This window comes from Coregonus lavaretus (genome assembly GCF_964263955.1).
Source record: "Coregonus lavaretus genome assembly, chromosome: 16".
In the NCBI taxonomy this organism is placed as follows: Eukaryota; Metazoa; Chordata; class Actinopteri; order Salmoniformes; family Salmonidae; genus Coregonus; species Coregonus lavaretus.
The window spans coordinates 31,075,627-31,088,134 of NC_140003.1; the positions used below are offsets into that span (position 1 = coordinate 31,075,627).

Here is a 12,508-nt window from a genome sequence, read left to right on the forward strand (position 1 = left end):
GGACAAATTCCCACCAGTCTAATGTCCATTGCTCGTGTTTCTTGGCCCAAGCAGGTCTCTTCTTCTTATTGGTGTCCTTTAGTAGTGGTTTCTATGCAGCAATTCAACCATGAAAGGCCTGATTTACACAGTCCCGTCTGAACAGTTGATGTTGAGATGTGTCTGTGACTTGAACTCTGAAGCATTTATTTGGGCTGCAATTTCTGAGGCTGGTAACTCTAATGAACTTATCCTCTGCAGCAGAGGTAACTCTGGGTCTTCCTTTCATGTGGCGGTCCTCCTGAGAGCCAGTTTCATCATAGCGCTTGATGGTTTTTGCGACTGCACTTGAAGAAACTTTCAAAGTTCTTGACATTTTCCGGATTGACTGACCTTCATGTCTTAAAGTAATGATTTCGCTTTGCTTAATTGAGCAGTTCTTAATATGGACTTGGTCTTTCACCAAATAGGACTATGTTCAGTATACCCCCCCCCCCTACCTTGTCATAACACAACTGATTGGCTGAAACGCATTAAGGAAAGAAATTCCACAAATTAACTTTTAAAAAGGCACACCTGTTAATTGAAATGCATTCATGGTGACTACCTCATGAAGCTGGTTGAGAGAATGCCAAGAGTGTGCAAAGCTGTCATCAAGGCAAAGGGTGGCTACTTTGAAGAATCTCAAATATATTTTGATTTGTTTAACACTTTTTAAGTTACTACATGATTCCATCTGTGTTATTTCATAGTTTTGATGTCTTCATTATTATTCTACAATGTAGAAAATAGTCCCCCAAAAAATGAAAATGGAACGAGTAGGTGTCTAAACTTTTGACCCAGTGTGGGTGTGTGTGTGTGTATACACAGTGGGGAGAACAAGTATTTGATACACTGCCGATTTTGCAGGTTTTCCTACTTACAAAGCATGTAGAGGTCTGTAATTTTTATCATATGTACACTTCAACTGTGAGAGACGGAATCTAAAACATAAATCCAGAAAATCACATTGTATGATTTTTAAGTAATTAATTTGCATTTTATTGCATGACATAAGTATTTGATACATCAGAAAAGCAGAACTTAATATTTGGTACAGAAAACTGTTTGTTATTACAGAGATCATACGTTTCCTGTAGGTCTTGACCAGGTTTTGCACACACTGCAGCAGGGATTTTGGCCCACTCCTCCATACAGACCTTCTCCAGATCCTTCAGGTTTCGGGGCTGTCGCTGGGCAATAAGGACTTTCAGCTCCCTCCAAAGATTTTCTATTGGGTTCAGGTCTGGAGACTGGCTAGGCCACTCCAGGACCTTGAGATGCTTCTTACGGAGCCACTCCTTAGTTGCCCTGGCTGTGTGTTTCGGGTCGTTGTCATGCTGGAAGACCCAGCCACGACCCATCTTCAATGCTCTTACTGAGGGAAGGAGGTTGTTGGCCAAGATCTCGCAATACATGGCCCCATCCATCCTCCCCTCAATACGGTGCAGTCGTCCTGTCCCCTTTGCAGAAAAGCATCCCCAAAGAATGATGTTTCCACCTCCATGCTTCACGGTTGGGATGGTGTTCTTGGGGTTGTACTCATCCTTCTTCTTCCTCCAAACACGGCGAGTGGAGTTAAAACCAAAAAGCTCTATTTTTGTCTCATCAGACCACATTACCTTCTCCCATTCCTCCTCTGGACCATCCAGATGGTCATTGGCAAACTTCAGACGGGCCTGGACATGCGCTGGCTTGAGCAGGGGGACCTTGCGTGCGCTGCAGGATTTTAATCCATGACGGCGTAGTGTGTTACTTTGAGACTGTGGTCCCAGCTCTCTTCAGGTCATTGACCAGGTCCTGCCGTGTAGTTCTGGGCTGATCCCTCACCTTCCTCATGATCATCGAGGTGAGATCTTGCATGGAGCCCCAGACCGAGGATGATTGACCGTCATCTTGAACTTCTTCAATTTTCTAATAATTGCGCCAACAGTTGTTGCCTTCTCACCAAGCTGCTTGCCTATTGTCCTGTAGCAATTGTATCCCTGATGTCCTTACACAGCTCTCTGGTCTTGGCCATTGTGGAGAGGTTGGAGTCTGTTTGATTGAGTGTGTGGACAGGTGTCTTTTATACAGGTAACGAGTTCAAACAGGTGCAGTTAATTCAGGTAATGAGTGGAGAACAGGAGGGCTTCTTAAAGAAAAACTAACAGGTCTGTGAGAGCCGGAATTCTTAATGGTTGGTAGGTGATCAAATACTTATGTCATGCAATAAAATGCAAATTAACGACTTAAAAATCATACAATGTGATTTTCTGGATTTTTGTTTTAGATTCCGTCTGTCACAGTTGAAGTGTACCTATGATAAAAAATTACAGACCTCTACATGCTTTGTAAGTAGGAAAACCTGCAAAATCGGCAGTGTATCAAATACTTGTTCTCCCCACTGTATATATATACACACAGTTGAAGTCGGAAGTTTACATACACCTTAGCCAAATGTAAAATGTAAAACTGAGTTTAAATGTATTTACATTTTCACAATTCCTGACATTTAATCCTAGAAAAAATTCCCTATCTTTATTTTAAGAATGTGAAATGTCAGAATAATAGTAGAAACAATTATTTATTTAAGCTTTTATTTCCATCATCACATTCCCAGTGGGTCAGAAGTTTACACACACTCAATTAGTATTTGGTAGCGTTGCCTTTAAATGGTTTAACTTGGGTCAAACGTTTCGGGTAGCCTTCCACAAGCTTACCACAATAAGTTGGGTGAATTTTGGCCCATTCCTCCTGACAGAGTTGGTGTAACTGAGTCAGGTTTGTAGGCCTCCTTTCTCGCACACACTTTTTCAGTTCTGCCCACAAATGTTCTATAGGATTGAGGTCAGGGCTTTGTGATGGCCAGTCCAATACCTTGACTTTGTTGTCCTTAAGCAATTTTGCCACAACTTTGGAAGTATGCTTGGTGTCAGTGTCCATTTGGAAGACCCATTTGCGACCAATCTTTAACTTCCTGACTGATGTCTTGAGATGTTGCTTCAATATATCCACATAATTTTCCTTCCTCATGATGCCACCTATTTTGTGAAGTGCCCCAGTCCCTCCTGCAGCAAAGCACCCCCACGGCACGATGCTGCCACCCCTGTGCTTCACGGTTGGGATGGTGTTCTTCGACTTGCAAGCACCCCCTTTTTCCTCCAAACATAACAATGGTCATTACGGCCAAACAGTTCTATTTTTGTTTCATCAGACCAGAGGACATTTCTCCAAAAAGTAAGATCTTTGTCCCCATGTGCAGTTGCAAACCGTAGTCTGGCTTTTTTAATTGCGGTTTTGGAGCAGTGGCTTCTTCCTTGCTGAGCGGCCTTTCAGGTTATGTCGATATAGGACTCGTTTTACTGCGGATATAGATACTTTTGTACCTCTTTCCTCCAGCATCTTCACAATGTCCTTTGCTGTTGTTCTGGGATTGATTTGCACTTTTCGCACCAAAGTACGTTCATCTCTAGGAGACAGAACGCGTCTCCTTCCTGAGCGGTATGACGGCTGCGTGGTCCCATGGTGTTTATACTAGCATACTATTGTTTGTACAGATGAACGTGTAACTTCAGGCATTTGAAAATTGCTCCCAAGGATGAACCAGACTTGTGGAGGTCTACAATTCTTTTTCTGAGGTCTTGGCTGATTTATTTTCATTTTCCCATGATGTCAAGCAAAGAGGCACTGAGTTTGAAGGTAGGCCTTGAAATACATCCACAGGTACACCTGCAATTGACTCAAATTATGTCAATTAGCCTATCAGAAGCTTCTAAAGCCATGACATCATTTTCTGGAATTTTCCAAGCTGTTTAAAAGGCACAGTCAACTTAGTGTATGTAAACTTCTGAGCCACTGGAATTGTGATACAGTGAATTATAAATTAAATAATCTCTCCGTAAACAATTGTTGGAAAAATTACTTGTGTCATGCACAAAGTAGATGTCCTACCCGACTTGCCAAAACTATAGTTTGTTAACAAGACATTTGTGGAGTGGTTGAAAAATGAGTTTTAATGACTCCAACCTAAGTGTATGTAAACTTCCGACTTCAACTGAATATATATATATATATATATATATATATATATATATATATATATATATATATATATATATATATATATATAGTGAGGGAAAAAAGTATTTGATCCCCTGCTGATTTTGTACGTTTGCCCACTGACAAAGATATGATCAGTCTATAACTTTAATGGTAGGTTTATTTGAACAGTGAGAGACAGAATAACAACAAAAAAATCCAGAAAAACGCATGTCAAAAATGTTATAAATTAATTTGCATTTTAATGAGGGAAATAAGTATTTGACCCCTCTGCAAAAGATGACTTAGTACTTGGTGGCAAAACCCTTGTTGGCAATCACAGAGGTCAGACGTTTCTTGTAGTTGGCCACCAGGTTTGCACACATCTCAGGAGAGATTTTGTCCCACTCCTCTTTGCAGATCTTCTCCAAGTCATTAAGGTTTCGAGGCTGACGTTTGGCAACTCGAACCTTCAGCTCCCTCCACAGATTTTCTATGGGATTAAGGTCTGGAGACTGGCTAGTCCACTCCAGGACCTTCATGTGCTTCTTCTTGAGCCACTCCTTTGTTGCCTTGGCCGTGTGTTTTGGGTTATTGTCATGCTGGAATACCCATCTTCAATGCCCTGGCTGAGGGAAAGAGGTTCTAACCCAAGATTTGACGGTACATGGCCCCGTCCATCGTCCCTTTGATGCGGTGAAGTTGTCCTGTCCCCTTAGCAGAAAAAGACCCCCAAAGCATAATGTTTCCACCTCCATGTTTGACGGTGGGGATGGTGTTCTTGGGGTTATAGGCAGCATTCCTCCTCCTCCAAACACGGCGAGTTGAGTTGATGCCAAAGAGCTTCATTTTGGTCTCATCTGACCACAACACTTTCACCCAGTTCTCCTCTGAATCATTCAGATGTTCATTGGCAAACTTCAGACGGGCCTGTATATGTGCTTTCTTGAGCAGGGGGACCTTGCGGGCGCTGCAGGATTTCAGTCCTTCACGGCATAGTGTGTTACCAATTGTTTTCTTGGTGACTATGGTCCCAGCTGCCTTGAGATCATTGACAAGATCCTCCCGTGTAGTTCTGGGCTGATTCCTCACCGTTCTCATGATCATTGCAACTCCACGAGGTGAGATCTTTCATGGAGCCCCAGGCCAAGGGAGATTGACAGGTATTTTGTGTTTCTTCCATTTGCGAATAATCACACCAACTGTTGTCACCTTCTCACCAAGCTGCTTGGCGATGGTCTTGTAGCCCATTCCAGCCTTGTGTAGGTCTACAATCTTGTCCCTGACATCCTTGGAGAGCTCTTTGGTCTTGGCCATGGTGGAGAGTTTGTAATCTGATTTATTGATTGCTTCTGTGGACAGGTGTATTTTATACAGGTAACAAACTGAGATTAGGAGCACTCCCTTTAAGAGTGTGCTCCTAATCTCAGCTCGTTACCTGTATAAAAAGACACCTGGGAGCCAGAAATCTTTTTGATTGAGAGGGGGTCAAATACTTATTTCCCTCATTAAAATGCAAATCAATTTATAACATTTTTGGCATGCGTTATTCTGGATTCTTTGTTGTTATTCTGTCTCTCACTGTTCAAATAAACCTACCATTAAAATTATAGACTGATCATTTCTTTGGCAGTGGGCAAACGTACAAAATCAGCAGGGGATCAAATACTTTTTTCCCCTAGCTGTGTGTGTATGTATATACAGTGGGGGAAAAAAAGTATTTAGTCAGCCACCAATTGTGCATGTTCTCCCACTTAAAAAGATGAGAGAGGCCTGTCATTTTCATCATAGGTACACGTCAACTATGACAGACAAATTGAGAATTTTTTTTCTCCAGAAAATCACATTGTAGGATTTTTAATGAATTTATTTGCAAATTATGGTGGAAAGTAAGTATTTGGTCACCTACAAACAAGCAAGATTTCTGGCTCTCACAGACCTGTAACTTCTTCTTTAAGAGGCTCCTCTGTCCTCCACTCGTTACCTGTATTAATGGCACCTGTTTGAACTTGTTATCAGTATAAAAGACACCTGTCCACAACCTCAAACAGTCACACTCCAAACTCCACTATGGCAAAGACCAAAGAGCTGTCAAAGGACACCAGAAACAAAATTGTAGACCTGCACCAGGCTGGGAAGACTGAATCTGCAATAGGTAAGCAGCTTGGTTTGAAGAAATCAACTGTGGGAGCAATTATTAGGAAATGGAAGACATACAAGACCACTGATAATCTCCCTCGATCTGGGGCTCCACGCAAGATCTCACCCCGTGGGGTCAAAATGATCACAAGAACGGTGAGCAAAAATCCCAGAACCACACAGGGGGACCTAGTGAATGACCTGCAGAGAGCTGGGACCAAAGTAACAAAGCCTACCATCAGTAACACACTACGCTGCCAGGGACTCAAATCCTGCAGTGCCAGACGTGTCCCCCTGCTTCAGCCAGTACATGTCCAGGCCCGTCTGAAGTTTGCTAGAGTGCATTTGGATGATCCAGAAGAGGATTGGGAGAATGTCATATGGTCAGATGAAACCAAAATAGATATTTTTGGTAAAAACTCAACTCGTCGTGTTTGGAGGACAAAGAATGCTGAGTTGCATCCAAAGAACACCATACCTACTGTGAAGCATGGGGGTGGAAACATCATGCTTTGGGGCTGTTTTTCTGCAAAGGGACCAGGACGACTGATCCGTGTAAAGGAAAGAATGAATGGGGCCATGTATCATGAGATTTTGAGTGAAAACCTCCTTCCATCAGCAAGGGCATTGAAGATGAAACGTGGCTGGGTCTTTCAGCATGACAATGATCCCAAACACACCGCCCGGGCAACGAAGGAGTGGCTTCGTAAGAAGCATTTCAAGGTCCTGGAGTGGCCTAGCCAGTCTCCAGATCTCAACCCCATAGAAAATCTTTGGCGGGAGTTGAAAGTCCGTATTGCCCAGCGACAGCCCCAAAACATCACTGCTCTAGAGGAGATCTGCATGGAGGAATGGGCCAAAATACCAGCAACAGTGTGTGAAAACCTTGTGAAGACTTACAGAAAACGTTTGACCTGTGTCATTGCCAAGAAAGGGTATATAACAAAGTATTGAGAAACTTTTGTTATTGACCAAATACTTATTTTCCACCATAATTTGCAAATAAATGCATAAAAAATCCTACAATGTGATTTTCTGGAGAAAAACATTCTCATTTTGTCTGTCATAGTTGACGTGTACCTATGATAAAAATTACAGGCCTCTCTCATCTTTTTAAGTGGGAGAACTTGCACAATTGGTGGCTGACTAAATACTTTTTTCCCCCACTGTATATATACATACATATACATACACATATATGCATACATACACATATATGCATGTTCGTTTACAGTGTGTGTGTTTACCCACCCATTGCGATAGCAGCCAGTTTATTTTTCTCCTCAGGGCTGAGTTGTAACATGGTGTGTATGACGGGGAGTAGAGCCTGCCTCTCACTGCCTGACTGCAGGAAGATGAACTGTAAGAGGACATTCTTCAGATACTCCAGGTTGGCTACACTCTTCTCTCTCTCATGGTTACGCTCCAGACGACGCACTTCAGACTTCAACAGCTAGAGAAGAAAGAAGAAGTACACAAAGAAACAAGTATGAATGTGTGAGCGAGCACTGTATATGTAAGTGAGAGAGAGTCTGTGAAAGAGAGAATATCTGTTTCATCAGTACTGTGTGTGTGTGTGTACGTACATTGACCTGTTCCATCAGAACAGCATTGGTAGCCTCTGTTTCATGCAGTAGACTGTTCATGTGTTCCATACTGCGTGTAGCTGTGGTCAACTTCTGATTCAATTCCTCTTTAGTCGGCTCCACCTGCCACACAAACGGCTCTACAACCAATCACACAAACAAATGGTGCTTTAGCAGACAGTTGTATTCGAAGACACAGTTCACAGTATGTAAAATAAGTGTCCCTTGTGGGAATCAAACCAACAACTCTGTAGCCATTGGAGACATGCATGTACAGTTCATTCGGAAAGTATTCAGACCCCTTGACTTTTTCCACGTTACGTTACAGCCTTATTCTAAAATTGATTAAATTGTTTTTTCCCCCTCATCAATCTACACACAATACCCCATAATGACAAAGCAAAAACAGGTTTTTAGAAATGTTTGCAAAGTTATTTCAAATAAAAAGCTGAAATATCACATTTACATAGGTATTCAGACCCTTTACTCAGTACATTGTTGAAGCACCTATTGGAAGCGATTACAGCCTCGAGTCTTCTTGGGTATGACGCTACAAGCTTGGCACACCTGTATTTGGGGAGTTTTCCCATTCTTCTCTGCAGATCCTCTCAAGCTCTGTCAGGTTGGATGGGGAGCGTCGCTGCACAGCTATTTTCAGGTCTCTCCAGAAATGTTCGATCGGGTTCAAGCCCGGGCTCTGGCTGGGCCACTCAAGGACATTCAGAGACTTGTCCCGAAGCCATTCCTGCGTTGTCTTGGCTGTGTGCTTAGGGTCGTTGTCCTGTTGGAAGGTGAACTTTCGCCCCAGTCTGAGGTCCTGAGCAGGTTTTCATCAAGGATCTCTCTGTACTTTGCTCCGTTCATCTTTCCCTCGATCCTGACTAGTCTCCCAATCCCTGCCGCTGAAAAACATCCCCACAGCATGTTGCCACCACCATGCTTCACCGTACGGATGGTGCCAGGTTTCCTCCAGCCGTGACACTTGGCATTCAGGCTAAAAAGTTCAATCTTGGTTTCATCAGACCAGAGAATTTTGTTTCTTATGGTCTGAGTCCTTTAGGTGCCTTTTGGCAAACTCCAAGCGGGCTGTCGTGCCTTTTACTGAGGAGTGGCTTCCGTCTGGCCACTCTACCATAAAGGCCTGATTGGTGGAGTGCTGCAGAGATGGTTGTCCTTCTGGAAGGTTCTCCCATCTCCACAGAGGAACTCTGGAGCTCCTTCAGAGTGACCATCGGGTTCTTGTTCACCTCCCTGACCAAAGCCCTTCTCCCCCTCAGTCTTGGTGGTTCCAAACTTCTTCCATTGAAGAATGATGGAGGCCACTGTGTTCTTGGAGACCTTCAATCCTGCAGACATTTTTTGGTGTCCTTCCCCAGATCTGTGCCTCGACACGATCCTGTCTCGGAGCTCTACGGACAATTCCTTCGACCTCATGGCTTGGTTTTTGCTCCGACATTTACATTTTTAGTCATTTAGCAGACGCTCTTATCCAGAGCGACTTACAGTTAGTGAGTGCATACATTTTTCATACTGGCCCCCCGTGGGAATCGAACCCACAACCCTGGCGTTGCAAACGCCATGCTCTACCAACTGAGCTACAGGAGGAACGTGCACTGTCAACTGTGGGACCTTGTATAGACAGGTGTGTGCCTTTCCAAATCATGTCCAATCAATTGAATCTTCCACAGATGGACTCCAATCAAGTTGCAGAAACATCAAGGATGATCAATGGAAACAGGATGTACCTGAGCTCAATTTCAAGTCTCATAGCAAAGGGTCTGAATACTTATGTAAATAAGGTATTTCAGTTTTACACACAACTATTTTTTTGCTTTGTCATTATGGGGTATTGTGTGTAGATTGAGGAAAAATATTGATTTAATCCATTTTAGAATAAGGCTGTAATGTAACAAAATGTGGAAAAAGTAAAAGGGTCTGAATACTTTCCGAATGCATTGTATGCACACGTACCCTGTTTGGGGTCTGGGGAGGTGAGTAGGTGTTCCAGTGAGGGTAGGTGTGTGTGTGTGGGTGACAGGGACTCTGTCTCGGAGGTCTCCATGCCCTCCCCCTCCTCTCTAGCCATGGACTGGAGATCACTGAGGCCCAGGCCCAGCCCCCCCATTCCCCCCTGGTCCACGGGCCGGCGGTCCACCACTGGTTTACGACTGGTCTGGACTGGAGCTGGACCTGGAGGGAGACGGGGAGGAAGGCAACACATATCATACAGTCATGCTGGGCAGAGAGCAACAATGTAATTCCCTATTTCACGAGTGTGAAATCCAGAAGCATAGAAGACTGGGGGATACATTTATAAACAGAGGATGATTTTTTTTTTTAACTGTGCTGAAAAATAGCAGATTTCACAGGTAGGTGTGTTGAGTGTGTGAGAGAGAGAGAGAGAGAGGCAGAGAAAGAGAGAGGGCAGGTGCCCGTGGGCAGTGTCTGATTGATGGACTGAGAGAGCGTGAGAGACGTGTGGGTAGAACCACCTGCAGCCCACCTTGCCCTTCACACCCTAGAGAACACACACAGCTTTGTCTTACTATACTTGTGAGGACTTTTTGGGGACCAACAATTGATTCCCATTCAAAATCCTATTTTCCCTAAACCTAAAAACAGCCTTTTTACAAGTCAGGGCAGGCAAAATGTCCTCACTTCTTTGAATTTTTGTTGGTTTACTATTCTTGTGTGGACTTCTGGTACTCACAAGTATAGTAAAACGTGTCCACACACACGCAGAGTCTCTGGAACCTCTTGACCATAATTTGCACTTGAGGTTAACATCATTTTCACTTTGAGATTCAATCAAATCTAGAACATTTTACAGTTCAGATGAAGGAAGAGAGACAAGGAGAGGAAGCTAGTTAAGACTATAGGAAGGGATCCAGCCCTGCTGTCTCCAGAAGTACTGCTTGGCCCAACTATGTGTGTTAGGGTGGCACTAATGACCAGGCTCTCCAGATGCCAGTGTGCTAGTGCCACCCAGAGGGGCAGGCAGAGCAGAGCTGGTTAAGGCTGGATGGGCTCTCTGTACCCTTCATACTAACTAACACCTGGCTAGGCTGCTGAGATGAAGTGTGTCCCATCTTTACACAGCTGCACTACAACACTGGACGAGTAAGATGAAGAGACAGAGGGAGGGGGCGAGAAAGAGAGTGTGTGTTTACTCTGAGTGGCTCCTGAGACCAGGTGTATGGGAGGTGATATATTAGCTCTTTCAGCTCTGCTCTCTCATACTCAACTAGGGCTGTTACGGTGACCGTATTACCGCCACACTGGCGGTCACGAGTCATGACGGCAGTCAAATTCCACGTGACCGTTTATTCCAAGGTAATTAGGCTTCTCCGAGCTCTGATGCTGCTGATGGTGATTAGCCTACCAAACTTGCTAACTGCCTGGTAATCAGCACTCTATTGCAAATGTATTTGAAAATCTAATCAAACACTTCATGAGAGCCCATGAGCTCATGTTGCGCAACATTTCTATAGGCTATGCAATTGCTTGATAAAAAACAGTTTTGATGGCCTCTATTAAGAGGAGCATCCCATCAGCTTTCTATAGGCTAGGCCTACTATATTTAATTATCAACTTTCCTAATATTAAGCACATTGCTTCACTTTACAACAGGAGTATAGCCTACCTGGCTGGCATGAAAATGAACCACAGGAAAAGCGTCCTCCAGTTGCTATTTAAGTGCATAGATGACTTTGTATTTATTTACTGTTTATGCCCCTGTTCCTAGACAGGTGCATGATAATGGTCCATTCTAAATCAAAACAAATCCCACACATACTATATAGTATATGTAAAGAAAACATTAAATTAAGAATAGTCTGATGGGTGACAATATTAGTGAATTATGTATTATCACTTGTGAATGATGGCCAGCTTGTACAGTAAGGCAAAAAACAGTGCATGCCTTTTTCTCTCTTGACTTTTTCAAATCATAGTCACACACCTCATGTAGCCTAGCCCATAGACCTACAGTATATGTTTTGATAAGGTTTGTATCACAACTAAAGTGGCCAAATAACTTTTTTAAATTAAGCACATTAATCCGCTTTATAACGGTGTAGAGCCTAACTGGCATACATAGGCTGCAGGTGAGTTTCAAGTTTGGCGAAAACATGCACCTTTATAATAAAGCATTACATGCATAATTGCATTTGTCGTCACTTTCAAGAACAGTGCAAATGCAATCGAAAATCACATCAAACACTTGTCTGACACGTAATTGGTCTAGCCTTTGAGTGTGGCCAGTATTATTATGCATATTGGATGGACCGGTTACCTTATGCTATGCTCCAAAATGTATATCCATGAGTCTGGGAGAGAACATATAGCCCTAGGCGATGCTGTTGGTTCATGGATTGTGCAGGGCGGCTTACAGTTAGCCTACAATTAGTGAATTTGTATTTGAATAGCCTAGTGATAGGGAATTTTTTATATTTTCATAATGAATAGGCTGACACATTACCTTTAGCTACAGAATCTCACCACCATGTGTTTCCATCTCCTCCTTTCACTCCTTTATTCCTTTCTTGAGCGCGCAGACGGGCTGTCAACAGTTTAATGAATTATATTTCGTTGCGAAACCACGTTACTATCGATGTTCCTGAACAGATTTCACTTGGTTTCCCAAATGAAGCACTGGGTAGCTGCAGGGACAGGGTTGGAGAGCCCATGGCGTACAGAGTCTGGGTGGAATATCACCTGTCGGGCAGCGAGAGCATGCTCCTCAA

At 43.3% G+C, this 12,508-nt stretch overlaps 1 protein-coding gene across 1 annotated transcript in view; it reads right to left on the reverse strand.

Annotated features, from left to right (window-relative positions):
* LOC311143758 (GRIP and coiled-coil domain-containing protein 2-like) overlaps positions 1-12,508 on the reverse strand; it is a 35,854-nt gene that overhangs the window by 5,436 nt on the left and 17,910 nt on the right. The window contains exons 21-23 of the mRNA XM_084179636.1: positions 9,735-9,953; positions 7,764-7,903; positions 7,429-7,630 (exon numbers count right to left, since the gene is read on the reverse strand). Coding sequence (XP_084035762.1) covers positions 7,429-7,630; positions 7,764-7,903; positions 9,735-9,953 — 561 coding nt within the window. The remainder of the gene's footprint in view (positions 1-7,428; positions 7,631-7,763; positions 7,904-9,734; positions 9,954-12,508) is intronic.